The following is a 20,057-nucleotide window of genomic DNA, read 5'->3' as shown; positions in this document are numbered from 1 at the left end:
AATCCACCTCCGTGCTTCCATATACTTAAAAAAAAAATCACCCAGGCTAAGTAGGAATCATACAAAATTCATACAGTCGCCTAACGTTGCTCTCAAGCTCCTTGTTTTTTCATCTCGGTCCCTACCCATTGACCTCTGCCCATGTTTAGACCTTTCTGGCTGGAGGTTATTTGTCAGTCTAAAAGCCCTGGCCACTGGCCACAAGGGATCCCTGACGAAGCCAAAGGTAAGCCCCGAACAGTGACTCTGGAAGAGCTTTTCCCTCTGTGACACAATTACTTTTGGTCTGATGGAAGTGTGAGCTTACCAGACCTTTCAGCGTGAGGTACTTCAATACCTTCACTCGACAAATTGTGGTTGAGGTTTAGAAAATGACAGACAAAACATAAGGTAGTTCACAGGGCCTTTTAAAAGTCTTGAGCAACTCGGTCACGTTAAAGCCACAAACTTTTCTCTTTGCTTTTGATTTTATTATTGTTACTATTATTATTATTTTCGCACAACATTTCTTCAAGACAATTAGAATTAAAGCATCTGCAAAAACTACCTTTTCAACACCATTTTCTAAAAATACGGATCGCCCCGCTGAAGAAAATGCAGCTTTAAAATAAATGAATTTCCTTCATCGGATAGGAAATGAAAATGGAAAACAATGTCATTTTTGAAAGGGTTAGGTAACATTCGTGGTTGCAACGAGACAAAGCGGAAACATTCAAGCGGTTAAGGTACCTTTTTTGTTTGCAACGCATTACTTTTGAACATAAACACAAACTTCACTCATCAGGCACCAGCAGCGTGTACTGAAACATAAAAACATAAAAATACACGCTTGTTTCGGAAATCTCAAAGAATCCTTTTATGGCTCACAGCAAAGAGTCAAACCGTTCAGTTAAGTGCAAGCCTGCAGACGTCTTCTCCACTGAGCGATTTCTGCAGTCACTTAACCTTCCAAGAGTACGGGGGGGAGGGGAATTTGAAATAAATATAACTTCTGGTTCAAAACCACTTTATCTTTAGCCATCTCACACACACACACACACACACACACACACACACACACACACACACACACACACACACACACGCATACACAAGCATACACAAAAAACAAGCACAGTGCATCTACCAGCTTGGCTACATAGTTGACCACCAGCGAGTCGATCTTCTTCTTCCCCAGTTGAGGCAGATATCTGTTGAGATGTTCACGAAGTTTGTCGACTGTCTGCGGATGCAAGACACACACACACACACACACACACACACACACTCGTTATTTTTCCAGGACTTGCCGCTTAAAGTTAGACATATTTGCATTCTTTATGCAGACACTCGAGAGCACTCGGCTGGGGTCAAACAGAGTTCACAATGGAGTTTCCCTTCAATTTCCAAAAGTAAATTCAACGGGCGAGGGGGGGGGGGGAAACCTGTGGACGTGACGGGATGAAGAGATGAGGAGAGGTGGGGGGGGCAAATAGGTTTCAGGAAGCGGATTGAAAGGCTGAAGATGATGTAAGTAGGATAAGTAATGTAGGGAATAAATGGAGTGAGATCAGAGGACTGGGTCATCCCAAGAATAGCTTAACTGAACTCTATTAAATTGAAGCTATCTGCTCTTTAAAACACGATGCTGAGCAGAGGGGAAAGTCAAAAGATATGAAATTGTCCATCAAACACGGCACAGTTCAAAAAAAAGAAGAAGGAAAAAAAAAAGGCAGGACAAGGACCTTAAGACGCCTCTTTTGTTAAAGAGTCGACTCATTTGAAGCGTAACAGGAACTTCGCTATAACAGATGACTGTAGCGAGGGAAATAACTGGTTGTCAGCATTACACTGTGGGTTTTCAGTGATCTATATATCAACCTGTTCTGCTGTAAGGGGAGGGGAGCGGGATCCACTGGCAGCAGCTGCTACACATTTCTCGTCCCGTCTCCGACACCGGGGAGAAAATTGACACGTTGGGATTCGAATTAACATAAAGAACGTGTGTGTTAAAAAAAGAAAAGGGGAAAAAAAAAACCTGCTGATCAGCATTCAGGCATTGCTCTTCAATTTTCAGTGACCAAGTGTTGGGATTTAATTTTGTACACTGAAATATCTTGGCACTATCTAAAACAAACCAATACCTAATTGAGATGTAATCTAAATTAAAAAAATATGTCATAAATATAGATCTTTTAGCTAAAATGTCACTTCCCGAAATCTGTATCCTGAAATGTGGAAGTCCACATTTGCCTAAAATAGCGTGGCGACGTAACATTTCACTTTAGTGAGGACTCTTGACGTGTTCTTTGAACAGTCTTGTGGCCCTTGTTCGTTTTTCTCACCAGGCCGATGAACGCCCTTTGTTGATGGTCCTCTTCTTGAAAAAGTGGCACCAGCTTTTTATCTAGAGAAGAAAAAAAGAACACAAATATAAAAACGTGTTTTTGAAGTAACTTCTGATGACAAAGCTTATTTGATATTATTCTAAGATATAAGATATCAGTAAAAATGGGCAACACATTTTGCCCAGTCAATGAGACAAAAAAGAGATGAAGACTTATTAATCAGAAGGTTCATTTGGTGTATTTTAATTTCTTTCTTTTTTTTTTTTGCTTTAAAGATACATCTCTAAACCTCAGGGATTAGAAGGCAGAAGTCCAACTGTGCAAGTCCTTTCATGTCAGTCTCATGAAAGCAGGTCATGCTTCGTCGACGATACATTGGCGCTCTTGCATACACAAATACACACCATCTTTGATCATACACACAGAAAGCAGCCTTTTTGATGTTATTCCCTGACATGCTACAGGCTATATGTTGCTCCATCACAGCCAGGCCAACATGCAGAAGATGCAGTTTAATTTGCAACATGCATGTGTTGGAGAAATTGTGATATTATTAATCAAATATTCATTATTCTAATTTAATCTTATAATATTATCTTTCTTTTATGCCTTAATTATTTGATCTCATTATAGAATTAAGAATGTTTCTTGTATTTACTCTGATTCCTTTCTTAGAAGGCCTCACTGACGAAAAGCAGAGACAACAGTCTTCCTGCAGGGTTATCTCTTGGTGAAGAGCTCTGCTTCGTTTGAGTTGCCGGATTGCTACAAAACTGTCACTGTGAAGATTGACTACATATTCTGTTGAACTTTGTGCCTGGAAGGAGATTATCTAGTGCAGAATAATCTGTGTGTTAGTTAGTAAATGGTATTTAGCGCTGTAGCTGTGTGATGAGTTGTTTCCCCTCCCTTTAGAGCTACAGCGTCCTTGTGATCAGGGATCCTGAAAACAATAAAAAGAGAGGAGCAGACAAATGTGGTTTCAGAGCGGTCGGAGATATTAAATGAAAGCACATGTCTATCTGTTCTCCTCGTGTGGAAAAGTGGGATTTATCTGTGTAAGTCAGGAAAGTTACAAGAAAGAAAGTATTTCACTCTGCGTAACGAATCTATAGAATAAATTTCATTTAATGAAAATGTTCAGCTTTGAGTCATCAACATTTATACGTTATTCACACTTTGTACACTAGTAAATGTAGATTGACCCTCTCTTTCCATCAGCTCTTAGAAGTTCCCTTTTCCGTGTCAAAGGAAGACATCATGAGAGCATGATTCTGCCACTACCATGCTTGACAATGGGTGGTGTATTTTTATCCCAAGCTATAAATAGCTGAAGTTTATAGCTTGGGGTATTATTTTATGGCATTAATTTGGCTTAAACTTCTCAGAAACTTCCTTCAAGATGACGTTCGGGACATTCACATTGGATTAACGCCGTTTTCTCCAAGGCGCCCACGCTGTGTTTATCGAGTGGGCGCAGTGTCGTCACTCAGACAGTTACCCATTCATCTCATAGATTTGGAGATCAAGACTGGTTTGGCAGGATTAGGAATATCTGTGTGACAGCTCGGCTTAAACGGGCTGTCACACAGAGAGACTCTGGGTGTATTAGGTGGACTACTGCATGATATGGCAAAGAGAAAACCTGGGGAAGAGAGTTTTCTCAGTGGGAAAGGACGTCTGGTGCGTCAAAGAAAAATGCAGAGGACAGCTGGAATAGAAGTCTTCACAAACCAATCTCTTGTATTGGATTTATTAGCGACTGTTTTGAGCAAATTATTCCCGATTTAAGAACGCAATCTGAGGGGAAATGAGTGCGGGGCTCCAGTAAGTCGAGCGTGGGGACTGAGTGCTTTTTCATGCTGAATATAAATTGGAATTTGTTAAGCAGCACACCACTAAAGTCTCAGGCGTGAATTCTCGAAATGCGGCGTTCCTCGCAGTTTTTATGTTCTGTTTATTTCAGATTTGGGGCATTTCATGTAGCGTGGACAACAGAAACCGAGACTTGAGTCAAACATCAGTCACAAAAAAAAAAAAAAAGGCTTCAGGCTTGAGATGGACTCAAGGTCTGGCACTCTGGTTTTATGTCCCACATAATAGGGATTGACTTTTACTTTTTGTTTCTGTCAAGTTTCTTTCTGGCTAAGATTCGTATCTCCTGTAAAACTCCGGTGTGTCAACCGGAGAGGTTTGTGGACCATCTGCAATTTTAGTTTGTAAAAGCCTCACATTTTGCTGTGGCATTTTCATAATGACCACTGTCACCAGTGACTTCAAGGCCATTTCAGAGTGACATAAATGTAACTTCACTCAGACATTTTAATTGTTGCTATTAAGTGATTAAGAGAAATACATTGTGTCTTTTAAAATAACAGCAAATCCTGCTTGATTCAACACGAAATTCAACTATGACAAGGTTTCTTTCAAAATAACTTATAAGTGGGATAAATACTAGCTTTCTTAATTTTCAAAAATAATTTACTTTCTCTATGTGGAACTGAATGCTCGGAACCCCCTCACCCAAACTATTACATGTTCAACCTTTTCTCCTAGATAGTCTGGTAATATTCAAAAAAGGTGAAGATGCTCATGATCACAACTGTAAGGAGAAATCAAAAGATGGTAACTTGTTTTAAAAATGCAACAAAGAATATAAACAGCATGTCAATTTGACTATTTGTGGGGGGGTTTCTACATTTATTTATGTTTTGTGCTTTTCTGTTCACTTTCCAAAAAATCTCCCTGCTTTTGGTCATGTCTTTTCAAGTGAATCCAGGGTGCTGGACCTTATGTGACCTTAAAAAAAAAAAAAAAAATGGATCCACATTAATGCCTGACGTCTCGCAGCTGCATTTGAGCTACGAGAGAGACAGAAATCTGGAAGAGAGACGGGAGAGGAAAGTACCATTTTCCCCGCTGTTATGTAAGTTTCACATTCTTCCTCATTGTTTCCTGGCTAGTTTCTCTTTATTTATTTCTAAATCCCCTCCTTTTCAACTCTTCCTCCAAAATAAATTGGCTTCAGTGTGAGCTCTCCTCTGGGCACGACGCACAAACGCACTCGTGCAGCGTTCGGCTTTGCATTATGTACAAAAGGCGTTTGTTGCGTCAAGCGCCGTGTAAATGTTGCCCTGCCTCTCAGGGGATTTTGTCTGTAAGTGAACGTGAGTGCTGTCTTTGCTTTGGCTTACCAAGGCACCAGGTGTCAACCACTGAAAGAACCCTGGAAATGAGAAGAGAGACGCTTGGTGAGAAAAACAAGACCTCAAGTTGGAATTTATTTAATTTCTTAGAACAGTGCACTGCCTCAAAAAAAAAAAAAAGGGCTAAAACTATGGGGGTGTAATCCAGTTCAGACATGAAGGGAAAAAAATAATTATTAAATGTTTTATGTTGAATTTTCTGCTAATTTGACATCAATTAGTGCGGCACTGAGGTGCCTGTCCACCAAGCTGTTTAATCAGCAGCCGAGAGTCTAAAGTCACCACAGCATATTTGTTGTTTCTAGCATAATATCAGGCTGAAGGAGCAAAATACATGGAAATATTGTAAGATGATCCATCATTGCCTGCAAAAATCAAATTAGCTTTTAACAGAGTACATTTCAGTTTGGGGTTTTACGTGAAGAATTAAAAAAAAAAAAAAAAAAGGTCGAGGAGGGATGCGCTTCAACGAGGCACGGTATCTTCATATCACTATCCACAGCCGAGTGAAGCATGTTTATGAGCCAGCAGACGAGAAGAACAGACTGAGGAGCACTTGAACTACATCAGGGATGCATCATTATCCTCTTGTACTTCGCTTTTAGTCAGCACTACATGCATCATGCTGCCGCTTCAAAGTCTGTGTGAAGTGCCGAATTGTAAAGGAGTGGGAGAAATGTTCAAGGTTTAAATAATTGGGAGGAAGCAGCAGAGAGTTGGGGGCTGAACTGGATCTGTGCTCTTAATCTTATTGTACTGCTTACTGTGCAATGATAATAAATCTAAAAGTCAGTAACACTGCACCCTTAAAAGAAATCCAGCAACACCACATGCACACAAAAAAAATTGTATGTGTGATAGGAAATAAAAGCGGTGGCTGTATTAAGGTAAAGCCAAGAATTTCAAAGTGTCATTTAGGTGTTTGGAAAACCACGAGACGTTTCTGTCCCCTCAATGCCAGATCAGAAAAATAAACCCCCGCTCCCCCCCAAAAAAATCGCAAAATATCTTGTGGAAACTAAAGTGACGATACCCATCACTCTAAAAAAAACCCCGGCAATTTGAAGCTGCAGTAGCTGGAAACAATCTGGTTAGAGAAAGTGACTAATTGTATGAAATAACGCCATTGTTATACAGTTTTACCACTGCCATTGTTACTGCCTGTTATATTTTATTGGCTCATAACTACTAAGTGGTAAATACTATAATAGTGTAATATAAGGTAAAATTTGTGTGAGTTATTTTGGTAAATAGGTCAATGTTTTTTGAATGCCATTTTGTGAAAAAAAAAAGGTTTTTTTTTAGCTGTCATCAAATGTTTTATTCTTTTAAAGTGTTTTAAATGCCGTTATCAACTGGAGGTGAAACCTAAAGCTATTAATTTTTTCGTCTAATCTAAGAAACTTGTTGTCAGACCAATCAGATTTCATCAAAACGAGGACGGGGTGAAGAATTACCACAAGCGTCCAAACATCAACCTCCAGAGGTTTGTATTCACTGCCTTTTATTACTAAGATTTCATACAGATAATGTAGAAAAGCAGCGATGCAGTTCCTCCCTTCTGCTTCAGGTCTACGAGTTCGGAACATATTTCTTAACAGAGCTCCAGTGGGAGGCAGACCTACTTCTTTGTGTTCTCCTCCAAGTGATTCACATGGCTGGAGGCTTTCCTCTCGGACCTCTGAAACAACAACAACACCACCACCTCCATCATCATCATCATGGGAGGGATGAAAGTAACACTGACACTGTTGGACCATACCCACAGGTATGCTGACAAGGACAGCCAGAAAAAGACTCCTCCACATTAGCTGGCCAATTTTAGAATGGAAATGATTAGTCAGAAGCGATTTACAGTAATTTATATGCATGAAAGGTTTTTGCTTTATACCCACACACACGCACACACACACACACACACACAAAAGCAGAGCCACTCACCAATTTATCCCAGTCAGCCTGGATGCGTGAGGTTCTGTATCTCGGGTTGGAAACGGCGTTCAAACATTTCGTCCTCTCTGTGTTCCCCTGCAGCTCTGCCCAGAAACCGTGGAGCCGCGCGGCCTGCCCAAACAAGGTCCAAACAAACAAGGACAAACCAGAGTGAGGATAATTTGCAAATAAGCTGCATATAAACAGAAACACAAGCAGATGTCAAATTATTATTTTATGTCCACCAAAATGCAGCAAATTGGTGTGTTTTTAAGGTTAGCGAAGGACATGGACCGCATGCAATTCTTATTTAGTATTTATCTATGTTTGATTTTTCTCTGAAAAATTTAAAACAGTGCTTTAGAAAAACAGTCAACTGCTTATTGTCACTGAGCTGGTATTAGCTTGCTAAGTAGTGAGGCTATCTGCTCATAGCTGGCATGCTAGTGATGTTCTGAAACGTTTTTAGCATAACGAATAGCGGTCATTTAAATGTATTACAAAGTGTGTTTTTTTTTTTTTTTAATTTTTATACCTTTCCCTTAAAATCAGACACAATGCGCAGCTCTGTGGTACACAAAACACCAGGGAGCTCCAACAGGCAGGCTGGGACTTCCTGAAACAAAACCCCAAAACACACTAAAAGCAAAGACCACAAATTTCTATGACACAAATTGTCTTTCTGTGTCGAGCAGGATAATCTCGTTCTTGCTCGACCATTTCAGGTTTTTGATGTGAAGATTTTGAAAGAAAGAAAATTAGCAACGTCCCTTTAGCTTAACCCCGAGCTTTAGCATATCGACAGCCTCATGACGCACTGGCACCCTGGGCAGAGAGCCGTAACGCCTATATCAAACAAAGCAGCCGGTTTGCATGTCTATCTGCTGGTGTGCATTTAAGCAATAGTGTGTGTGGTACCTTTTTTTCAAACAAACAGGAATAAGGTAGGACTTTATCCAGGCCAAGAGACTTCTTGTAGCAGATTCTAAATAAAGATGCTGCATGACAGAAACATACATTGATGTGTAAATATAGAGCACAGACTCAAGCTGTCAACAGAAAGCTTTGAGGCACCGGTTTGTCTACATTTATTCAGGCTTGAATGCAATCCATAAATCTTGCTGCCAAATCTCTATTTCACAGAGCACAAACGTCTAAAATCACATTTAATAGACACCACCTTTCAATTGGAATAGTAACATCTTTGTTAATTAAAGACTAATAAGTACAAACGTATTAAAATGTTTTATTTCATTTCTGCAACTCATTTGCTTTCTACAAGAACCTAATCATCTATCTGTTTTGAGCCAGTTGCAAGTCTCCAAGGTCTCAAGAGAGAGAGAGGAAAAAAAAAAAAATCTATTTTCTAAATGCCCCGATTTGTGTGGGCGGCTTGGCACTGGTTTGCGAGGAGAAATTTAAGAGGCAAACATTTAGAGTTGATGAAAGAATTCGGCTTCGTGTCGACTAGATGTAAGCATTCGAGTCGTCATGGACTGAAAGAGGTGGAGGAAAAGCGAGTGCAGCAATACGACTCTAAAAGGAAGAATACGCCTCACTCAAGAGGCTCACGCTAACTGACCTAAAATGAACTCTTGGATCTGATCGAAGGATTCAAAGGTGTTCGTGTTGTCACACAGCCATTCGACAACCTGGAATAAAAATGAACACAAGATGGGTAACTGCTCAGGAAGTAAGTCCATAAAATAGTTCTACAACTCTGTAGAAATGACTGCAGAGTTTATTGTTGTGTATATATTTCATAGCTTGCATTAAAAAAAATAGATAATTCATGCGTTTGGATTAAAGGGAAGCTGGTGGTAGCAGCCTGCTGAGTTAGCTTATAAAAATAAGAGCAAAAGTCAGTTTTATATTGCATGAAATCATCATTTATAGGTTACATAATTTGACATTCTTTTATGACCTTTTTACATTATAAAAACACTCTTGCTGTTATTACTTCAATTAGTGTATATGATTTAATATTCTGTACAGTGTCCTGACATAAAGCAACACTTTGTTTCCCTGGTGTTTTGATTCTGATATTTTGATTTGTCCACTTTGCAGCTTGGCCAAGTGGACAAATCCGTCCCAAAATGATTCTTCCATAAATCTGACAGAGTTTTAGACAATGACAATAATGCGTTCACACATTAAGTATGACAAGGATGGATGTGCTCTTACATTTTCAGCAAACTCCCACCATAATTCTTATTGTAACAAAAAAAAAAAAAAAGAAAAACGTCTTGTCAGATCTACTGTTTTCTGGTAAGGTTTTATTGTTTCTTTAGTTATATAATCTACACCACAAAAACTTTAAATTCTAACTTCCGCATAGTTGCATCTCAATTAGGTGCTTTGAACAAAAAGATTGTCAATTTGTGTTGAACGGTGCAGAGTTTCCTTGAAGCTGCATCTGAACAGAGCCAAAATCATGAACACGCAATCACATTCGCTAAAGGTGCTTTTGTGCTGAAAGCCGGCCTCCACAAAAACAACAAAGATCCCAAACGCGATGCGAGCTGTCCCCATTTCTATTGTTAGGTGCCCTCATGAAGCTGGTGAGTCATTTAACCTTTAAAGAAATAATTTATTTCATCTATAAGGGCAGCTGGAACATCCCTTTTTAGATCTAATACTAATAAAGTCTTAGTCGTACTCAGCACAGTGCCCAAACCAAATATCGAGCCATTAATTTCTGCCGTTGACTCTGCAAACTTGTCTTCTTCTCTCTCTGGTTTAATCACTACTTCAGTTTAATGTTTATGTTCCTCCTACCGTTCTTTCCCCAACTCAAGGTTGACACCTACAGCATTTCCACAGAATTGCACAAACAGAGAAATTTTGCCCTATGAATTATTCTTACGAAATCAATTTTCCAACAGGTAGATCTCCATGAAAGTAACCTAAGTGTATGCATTCTCTTTGCTTCTTTCTCCTCCTCTTTGCTTCAAGGAGAGCAGATTGATCTTGTGGTTTTTTTTTTTCCAAACCCGGCAACAATCAATTGATTTTCTTTTTTTTTTTTTTTTGTTGTGCTCAACAGATAATATCGAAATGCACAGCCAAATGCGAGCGTGAGCGCCGTGCCTTTGGACTTTAAAGGTCAATATCTTTGTCCACACACTTTATTATACTGTCTGTGTGTGCACCTTCAGCTCCAGCTTCGGGTCATCTCCCATGAAAACCAGCAGGCAGTGGAGGGCAGCCAGGCGACGGGGGTCGGTCCTACCGCTGGGACACCTTGGGCATAGGTGGAAAAATATGAAATGTGCCTTTAATGTGAGCGGATGCAGATGAAGAGGCCAACAGTTGATGTTACGACGGTGTTAGCGTGCAAACTCGTAGCAGTAGAAAATCGCTCGCTTTCTTTTTTATCTAAATAGTGTGTGGTGTAAAAATATTTCCTGACATATCCCTAGAAAAGCCATGTGAAAATAATTCCCTTTAGTAATAAGACTTATAGTTGTAAATAGAGGCCATATTATTCAAGATGGGACCCTGACACACGGTCGCTACAGAAACAACAAAGAGGTGATTCTGAGCATGGATGGAGCAAATTACAGGTCAATCTATAAAGAAATCCAGTTAAAGGCTTCAAAGGTTGTTGATGTTTTTTTTTTTTACTGGAGGATAGTGACTGGCCTAGTCAATCCCCCACATTCTCTACCTGAGAATGTGGGGAAAGACAAAAGAAATGAGTTGTAACTTGAGAGAATGTGTGAAAGTGTGAATCCCTTTGCTTTATTTCTAAAAAGTATTATGTTTTTAGTAAAGCAGAAAACCTCATGAAATCAGAGGACAGAGCAACTTTGAGTCCGATGGCTGTTCCCGAGCCGTCTGCTTCCAAACTTTTGTGGTTGAAATCAAATTCATTTAAAATTCAGGAAGTGTGTACACATGAAAATAACTCCGACAAATAGAAAATAACCCTTCGTTTCCACCCGACTGCTTCTTTTCTAGCAATGTTCCACTGTCCCTTTGCTCCCATATCTCTTGTCTATTTATATTTAAATCACCAAAGTCACCATTACTGCACGTCCAGGTGGGGGAACAAAAAAAAAAAAAAAAAAAAAAGGTCTTGCATTGCACTCACCGGGGACGCGTATCTGATCTGAGGATCTGCAGCAGGTAAGCCGGGCTAAGCTCAGCGGTGTGAATCGACCCACTTGCCAGCTCCAGAAGGCGAACACTGGTTTCATCATCCTTGTGGATCACGGTGAGAGCGTCTGACCGAAGCTGCGCGCCTAAGTTGACATCCTGACCTTTAAAAATCGACAAAGCGGATACGGACGTTGAAGCGAAAACAACCTTGAAAGTTCGAGCGCGGCCACTGTGGTGCTCTGAACTGCGAGTTACCGGTCAGAAAAAGGGAGTGACACAGCAACTCCTGCTGCCTGGTGTTGATGCAGTGCAGGAAACAACCCCGCAGATACACCAGCATGTAGTAACCTGCATGTAAAAGTGACACAGCATCGCAGTTACAGAGCATGTTCTGCCAAAGGGACGTTTCTCATTTCCGTTTCGGGCCAAATCAAGAGCATGAATGCTCTTAAAGGGCCGCTTGTGCCATAATGTATTGATTAAACCTGTTCAAAACTGTTAAAATATCAAGAAATCCTTAAAATTAAATATTGAACATATTTTCAGTTCTTTCTGGGGTTTTTTTCTTTTGCAATAAAAATCAAAGTGTTTGTGGTACAAACTGGGAACTATTTTCTATATTTGCACTTATTGACGACTGTAGATCAGACGTTTTATTACTCGTTGTATAAATCATGGACTATAATCTGACATTGATGAAGGCTGAGGCAGTTGTTTTGTACAATTAAGAAAGTGTTTGATAATTTTTTTGATCATTTTTTGATCATTTATTAGCACAACTTGTTGTTACCCTTTCTAATTTTCAAGAAGCTGATTAAATTTGGCCGGAAACAGATGCATTTTGAATTTGACACACGTGCACTGGACAGCAGCTCATACGTCAAAGTTGAAAATAACACATTTTTCTCATTCCTTCACAAACAAAGTTACAAATCTAAACATATTCGGGTATTTGCTTATGATATGTTTCTGTGTGTGCAGTGACCGATGGGGATGAAGAGCGGATGAAGCCGGTCCGGATTCAGCGCGTTGTTTCCGAGGGACACTCTGAACCTCTTGCTGCAATCTGCAGGAAGTGAGCAGAACCAAACGTTCCCACATGATTGGGATGAGATGAGTCCAGAAAGCAGGAATGTGCGGTGAGCTGGGCAGAGAGGTAAGGGGCGTGCTCACCTTTGTGAACTAAAACCACAACGTAGGTCAGTTCCTGTTTGTCCGTTAGCGGCTGGCTGAAGCAAACGCACATGCTTCCTGAAAAGACGAGCAGAGAAACGGAGAGGGTTAGGAGTCGTGGATTATAAATGATCTACTTTAATTGTAATTAAATCCCTCTGTATGTGCGCACGATTCATCAAACTTACTTAAAAGCCCAAGAAGAAGAACGTAAAGTTTCTGATTTGAATTCCGAAAGCAAACACCCGACAGCCCAATGCATAAATCAGATCCCAAGGTAATTCTTTGTTTCATTTTCTCAAAACAATATCATTTTTATGGGAACAACAATGAGGCCTGGACTTTTTTTTTTTTTTTTGCACATTTGCTTTGTAGTTTCGACACTTTTCACTCCTTGCTAACAAATGATTTCCTCAAACCAGTGCATGAAAATACCCACTTCTGACATCTGACTAATATAAAAAAGTTCTCACTATTTTAAGCATTTTCCAATAAGCATTGGGAAAATAAGAATGGTCTAAGGGAATTTTTTTTCCCAAGCAAGTTATCCATCCATCCATGAAAATATTTAAGGAATTATCACTTTTAAAGCATCTGTCATTATTTCATTATGAATGTTTTTTTTTTTTGCATAAATGAAGTAAACTAAATATTCAAAACTCTGAAATTGCAGTGTAATTCAATCACAAAAATGTGTCAGACACTCTGATGGAATGTAATTTTTGTTCCACCTTCTGCCTTTTTTTGCATTTCAACAGACATCTAAAAATGTCTATAACTGTTTGCCTTGTAAAATACATAGAGAATATTCCAACATTTTTCTGTGCTATCTTCCTTTTAATTTTTTTTTCTCTTTTTATTTTTTACACATAAGTCCCACTATTAGACAAATAAGAAAAAAATTGAAATGGAAGCAAATCAAGGTCAACATATTCTTGTCCCATTGATCTGACATGCTGTTTTTTATCGTGTTTTACTGGAGCGAAGGCCTTGTTAATTTATCAGAACATGATACATGTGATGATTTTCTGATCCTCTGTGGTCAAATTTGCCCTCTTGTTTAATTTCACTCACTGATTGCCCTGCGAAATGATCCAAACCCGTTGAACTTATTCACATTTTGTCATGAAGAGCAATCTTCAACTCTGGGATTTTTTTCTGAAGTCAAAGGAAAAATGTGTTTTGTGCTTTTAAGATCAAATATCATGACATAACTTGGAAAAGTTCAAGGAGTTTGGTCAGGTGTTGTAACAAAACCCTCCACCACGTCCTCTGATTGAACTACGTTAGGGACTTACTTTCTTATTTTCATCGAGAAACATAAAACACAAAAACACAAGATGTTATACATGCATATTTGTTTTCTGTCTTCTTTTATTTACCGAAGAAAGAATATGTATGAACAGACAGGTGCGAAGTGTGAATATGTTACCGTTTTGGTTAGTGAACACCTGCATCCTGACAAGCTCCTGCTCAGGGTTTTCCACATGATAGTGGTCAAAACCTAAACTCACAAATCTGTTGGACACACATACATGCATGCAAAATCAACATTCAAGGTCAAGCTCAATACTGAATACGGATTGATTTTCCAGTGTAAACAACGGTTCACCCACCTGACTGTGTGGAACGCATTAGCAGGCAACTTTAAAACGAGCTCAAACTGTTAAAACAAGTGACTGTTATTGCCTGGTGATCAATAATGCAAAACTTTTGAACGTTTCTAACACCAAACAATGGCCTACCACAGTGTCGCAGCTTTGGTTTGGGTAAAACTGGATGCATCTCAGCACGAATCTGTCCTACAAATCAAAATTTGATGCACCTCGTGTTATTTTACAACCTCATCAACGAGAGGGGAGGTGGATGTATTTTTGTGTGTGCCACCTTGCGCGTGAGACAGTAGAGTCTTTGCGTGTGTCCGTCCCACTGGGCCCAGCAGAAGTCTTCTATGATCCTCTCCGCCGTCCTGGACAAGTGCTCGGGATTTGAGATCACCTGGTTCACGCAAAACATTCGCGTTCAGCCTCGCGGAATCTCCAGAGGAGATTTCTTAATGCAAAATCTCCTCTGGAGGACGACGCACTCGGCACACGCTGGCTCAAGTTTTTGAAACAGTGCGCTCTTTTGCTCTCAGCCTCTCTAAGCGCTTTCCGATGAGCTTCCTTTATTAATCATTGAGCGTGTGCTGTCTGGGCTGCACCAAAATCCACATAATTTATCAGCAGGAACATCCCAAATGTAAATCAAACCACAAACTCCTTATTCAGAAAAGCAGTAGTGAGGTGGAATCTGCAACTTACCACTCTGTAGCCTTCCTGTTTGCTCAGCAGCACGTGGTACAAATCCACGTCTGAAACATCAATCATGCAAGACAACTCAATCAGTTTGGTTTTTCTTCCACTTTCTATGTGGTTTCATCATGTAGCTTGCAGCTGAGCATTAAATATACACTGCGAACAGAAAACGAAGCGAGAACACTGACATCCATCTTCAGCGAACAGCAGCAGATGGCTCTCCAGCGCTGACTTCGCCTCGGTTTCTTGATGGAGGAACTGAAACAAACACGATGCGGATTAAATGGGGCCAGCATAGAGCCCCCGTTAATATTGATTGAATGAGACGCGCCATTTATATCCAACGACGGAGACTTTAGAAAAACAGCTACGATATTCTGACTTAAATGCTTTTGTTTTTCGTGTTTTGTCATTTTATGTAGTAACTTAATTGAAATGAAAAATGTTCGTTTGACATAGCTAATGCCAATAAAATGATGCCTATCTTTACATGTTTAATGTGCCTAAAATGGCTCTGTTCAGCCTCAACCAACACATGCATACATGTCTTTCCTCTTTTGAAGACTGGCTAAAACAAACTGATCTGTGGGTAATATCAAATTGGTTTTATTTTCCAGCGAAACTATCAGTAATTAATTGTTAGTTCAACTTTAAATAATTTAAACGTCTATTCAATTTTATTAATACAATTGATTTAATTTATTACAGATATTTTCCCTGAACAATAAGTTTAAAAATGCTAAATTATAAATTGAAAATATATTATTAATGAAAATATTTGACCTATTTCTAAAAGTAAGTCAAGCATTGATTACAAAAAGGCAAAGAAGTAATCGATTTTGTTTTCCAAGAACTTTGTCCTTCCATAAATTTTCTTATTTCTGGGATTACATGCCTTACTTTATCCAAGTATCCCTTTGTTGCATAAATTACCTACAGGTTTCAGGTATTTGAGATTATCTGAGAGTATTTTTTTTTGTTAAAGCAATGAATATTCAACTATGCTTCTTTGCTCATTTGTAATATCCTGATTCTAATACGGGTTCATGTTAATTTAAAGACGACTTTATAATTAAGGCCTCAAGAACGTATGAAGATTTCTCCTGGTTAATCTGCATCCTAAATTAGTTTAGCGCCAAATGATAAACATCCCCATGCGAGATCGATTAAAGGCGTACAGTATCATGAAAAAGAAAGACGTGATAATTAGATTTCACAAATTCAAATAAATAAAAAAAACATGTAATAAATCTGACTTCAGGCTAAGATGCCGTTGAGATAATTGGACAAAATAATACCCTGTGTACCTTTTCCAAACACAATTACCACATTTAAATGAGCAATAGCAAAGAATATGTTTTTATTTTTTGTTGTTTTTTGTGTGTGGTTATTTTACTATTCCACACAGATAAATTACAGCTTTGCTGTCAAGCACATTTTAATGTGCTTGAGTTTGTAGTCAATCAGAGTCAACATTCATCTGAACCAGTTAAAATGTCTCAGTTTAAAACATCCTGTTAAAGATCTGATAGAATCTGAAGGGTTGATTTCCTGCTGAAGGTGAAACTTGACCTCAGTCTTTTTGGAGCCACTTGCATGTTCTTCCCTGAAGTTAGCATCTCCATCTTTAAGTCGGTTCTGATAAAAAGTCTCCCCACAGCAACATACTGGCACTGCAATGTTTGTTTGTGGGGATTTTGTGTTCTGTGCTTCTTTGATTAACATCAGAACAACAATAATTGCACAAGAAATCATTTTGTGGTTGTTACCGTTTGGCCATTTTCTTTGTCATTTGCCCGCAAGCTACTTATTTTTAATCATAATATAAAACGCTGCATTTAGAGAAGTATAAATATTTTGTGTTGTTGTAAAGCCTTGATGTTTTTCTTTGTTCTGAAATGGGGGGGAAACGTGACCTGATTTCAGGCCGTTGCTAATAAATTTTAGAAGGTGGAAACAAGCTACTTTAACTCTACCTGCACTTTGACTCTGCAGTCCACCGCCTTGAGGACCTTGGTGTTGTTTATGGGGTGAATCTCGATCAGCAGAGTCAGACACTTTGATACTAGACAGGCAGGGGAACGATGGAGAAATGTTTCCATCAAACACAAGATTCCTTCAGGGTTTAAATTATCTAACGGCCTGAAATAGGAGACAGCATTTCTGGTGGGTTACTTGGTTTGAGGCGTTCCTGTCCACTGGTGTTCTGTGCCAAGCTGACCGCTGAAAGCGTAAAGAAAAGAAAAGGCCAAAATCATGCTGCAGAAACAGTCACGCTAAATCTGTATTTATTAACTAACCTTTGGCATGGCTGCAGAGAATATGCAAGAGTTTCTCCCTTGGTTTTAAGCAACACAGTTCCTGCACTAAACATCTCTCTCCAGACAAACACTCTCAAACTTTATTGGAGGTCAACAACCAAGTTCAGTTGTTAGATTTTTAGTCGTACATGACCAAAGCTTACCTAGTAGAGTCTCCTCCTTGTTCAGAGAGCAGCTGCTGACACAAACCTGTTTGTCAAATGTGTAGAGGAGCTGACGGGGCAGAAGGCAGAGAATTGAGTGTGCAGATGTGCAGTCACGGAATAAAAGTGAAAATAAAGGAGTCGTGTGGGTTTATCTCAACTTATTACCTTGTTCTGTTTTGTGTTGGGGTCATATTTCCCAATCCTTGTGGTGACTGTTGCTCCCTTTTAAGAACAGAACAGAATTATATTAAAAAAAAGCTGTAATTGTTAAGCGGAAGTTGTACCCGGTTTAAATTCTAGAAATGACTGATTCCAGCCTTTCTAAGGAATTTTGGGGCGAATAAGTAGCCAGGTGCTGCTGATCAGGAAGCGTAGCTTCCTCTAGAAAAGCCGCGAGTGTTGGCAGTTCGCCTTTCTGGAGCAGGCGGGTGTTTAGCGCAACGCCAAATGAGGAGAAAAAAAAACATTAGCAATGATCTGAAATTATCGCTTCCATCGACCTGGGAAGAGTCATCGAGTTGTGTCTAAACTAAACATATGAAAATCAGACATTCTAGATTATTAATGAGCAGACGTTTTATGAGACGTTTCAGCAAACTTCCCCCTAAAATTTTGATTGTACAACTCCCAGATTGTATAAAACAAACAAACAAAAACACAAGCTGTAAGACTGTATTGTTCTCAGTTAGCCTTTTTAAAATTAAAATTCATTATGATATTCTCAGACTTCTTTCAGCTAAAACCACTTTTGAATTTCCTGTGCGAAGGTGTGGTTAAAACTCTTAATCTGCCTGAAGCAAGAAGCTCTACTTGCCATAGGACATGAACTGAATGGCAGTGCTAACATGACTTCAAATCAGTTGTTTTATACATAATGAAAAGCCTGACATAAAAACTAAAGAATAATCACACTAGAAAGGAGAGGGGGGGTGAAACAATCCCTTTCAACTCTGACCCTTAAGAGACCTGACAGTCATTCACACTCTTCAACCTCCAAGAGCAACGCATTTCTTCAGGGAGTCCATCATTAAACATTCATACCTTGCAGCAAAATTCTAGAAATGATTCTAAAGTGTCAAGCTGATTCATAGCAGAATGAAGAAAGGGGTTATTTTTTGTTATTGTTGCTTTTTTTTTTTGATAGCTTCAACTTGAGGATGGATTGCAGACACATAAGAAAGCCTTGAATTTTAATGCTTCACTCATGATAGATTCAACACAGGGTGAAGCAGCCTTCAAGCCATGATCATATAAGAATACTTTTTATGAGTATTCTGAGGAAAAGCATTTTAAACGACACCAACGTAAAGTTAATCTTATATGTGAGAATATTAAAATTCTCACATGTGGTGGCTGGCAGCAAGCTTACCTTCCAAGAGTAAAGTACACTCCCATCTCTCTCGATGTTCAGGATACGAGTGTCCACATCTTCAGAGTATTCTGCAAGTGCAACGTTGTCATCAGTGCCTTTCAAAAACATTGATACCACTTTGATTGTTTTTTTTTTTTAATACAGTTTGGAAAATTTCCAAGACTTGCTACAGATTCTGAATCGAATTTAGGTCTCGACTTTGACTGGACCACCTTTGGACATAAAATGTGACATTTCAATGTTCTTATTTGAAAATATTTCAGAGTAAATTTAGAATTTTGCATTTCGCTTCACAGTCACATAATTGCATCTTTATGGATACAAATTTAATGTAGCACGTTTCAGTTATTTGATTTTTATTTGCGAGAATAAACTACAGAATTATTGTTTTAAGGGGTGTAAAGCATTTAAATTAATACATTGTAAAATGCAGTATGCAATATCACCTATCTAATTTTTTAAACGTCTGTTTGCCCATGCTTTATTACTATTGTGTGCATTTATGTGCATTGTTTTCAAACGTTTCCTTCTTATAACAAGGCAGATAGCCCCACCTGCTGTTTATTACATGCAGTGTTCCTAAAAACACAACAAATCACAGCCAGCCACATTTCCTTCGAGCTGACTAACGTTGGCTTTTAATACATTTGCTTAGCAAATAACACGCACGTTGAAATCTTAAGCATTTTAGCTCTTTCTATAATTTTTTTTTGTTTAACAAACTTCCTCCGCGATCACCTGAACGCCTCACCTTTCAGCCTGCACACCGACGCCTCTTTCCTGAGGAGATCAAACACCACGTCTCTCTGCAGATCAAACTCTTCCTTCAGCTTTAACATAATTTTTAGAGAGTCCTTTTGTGTTATGGTACCATCTGTCCACAGAGAATAGTGTCCTTCTTAAACTTGGGCAGCACCTGACATCTGGTTTCCTTTGCTCATCATGTGACCGCATGGGTTTTTTTTAATGCCTACTTTGCGAACATGCAAAACTAGAAACAGCACTCGTAGGCTTTTGTCTAGATCATACTTCCTCTCTACATGTCAGACTACTTTTTATTGACATGCGGAAACAGCACGCTGCTCCGGAGTTGACCACGCCCTCCGCCGGGAAGAGAGAGCGGAGTGGCTCGCTGCCATTGGCCGAGAAAGGCGTCCGTCCAGCGGGATGGAATGTCGC

General features: G+C 39.2%; 1 protein-coding gene across 2 annotated transcripts in view; it reads right to left on the bottom strand.

Moving 5' to 3' along the window:
- The window catches only part of gsap (gamma-secretase activating protein), a 32,288-nt gene extending 12,240 nt beyond the window's left edge, over positions 1–20,048 (bottom strand). For both annotated transcript variants that reach the window (XR_008607652.1, XM_055054810.1), the window contains exons 1-25: positions 19,630–20,048; positions 18,876–18,946; positions 17,672–17,728; positions 17,504–17,573; positions 17,215–17,262; positions 17,016–17,104; positions 15,228–15,297; positions 15,046–15,095; positions 14,630–14,740; positions 14,488–14,544; positions 14,359–14,405; positions 14,175–14,260; positions 12,743–12,820; positions 12,555–12,635; positions 11,825–11,917; positions 11,562–11,730; positions 10,618–10,708; positions 9,048–9,117; positions 8,384–8,463; positions 8,001–8,081; positions 7,475–7,597; positions 7,159–7,214; positions 5,522–5,553; positions 2,325–2,386; positions 1,127–1,222 (exon numbers count right to left, since the gene is read on the bottom strand). Coding sequence is in view for 1 of the 2 variants with exons in the window: in XM_055054810.1 (XP_054910785.1) it covers positions 1,127–1,222; positions 2,325–2,386; positions 5,522–5,553; positions 7,159–7,214; positions 7,475–7,597; positions 8,001–8,081; positions 8,384–8,463; positions 9,048–9,117; positions 10,618–10,708; positions 11,562–11,730; positions 11,825–11,917; positions 12,555–12,635; positions 12,743–12,820; positions 14,175–14,260; positions 14,359–14,405; positions 14,488–14,544; positions 14,630–14,740; positions 15,046–15,095; positions 15,228–15,297; positions 17,016–17,104; positions 17,215–17,262; positions 17,504–17,573; positions 17,672–17,728; positions 18,876–18,946; positions 19,630–19,717 (1,956 nt within the window). In the remaining variant the exon portion in view is untranslated. The remainder of the gene's footprint in view (positions 1–1,126; positions 1,223–2,324; positions 2,387–5,521; positions 5,554–7,158; positions 7,215–7,474; positions 7,598–8,000; positions 8,082–8,383; positions 8,464–9,047; positions 9,118–10,617; positions 10,709–11,561; positions 11,731–11,824; positions 11,918–12,554; positions 12,636–12,742; positions 12,821–14,174; positions 14,261–14,358; positions 14,406–14,487; positions 14,545–14,629; positions 14,741–15,045; positions 15,096–15,227; positions 15,298–17,015; positions 17,105–17,214; positions 17,263–17,503; positions 17,574–17,671; positions 17,729–18,875; positions 18,947–19,629) is intronic.
- Positions 20,049–20,057: the final 9 nt, after the last annotated feature.

Source organism: Poeciliopsis prolifica, unplaced genomic scaffold, assembly GCF_027474105.1.
Source record: "Poeciliopsis prolifica strain line A6 unplaced genomic scaffold, Auburn_PproV2 SCAFFOLD040, whole genome shotgun sequence".
NCBI classification, from domain to species: domain Eukaryota; kingdom Metazoa; phylum Chordata; class Actinopteri; order Cyprinodontiformes; family Poeciliidae; genus Poeciliopsis; species Poeciliopsis prolifica.
Note: the sequence above shows the minus strand (reverse complement) of the source record. Positions and strands in the feature narration are given on the sequence as shown.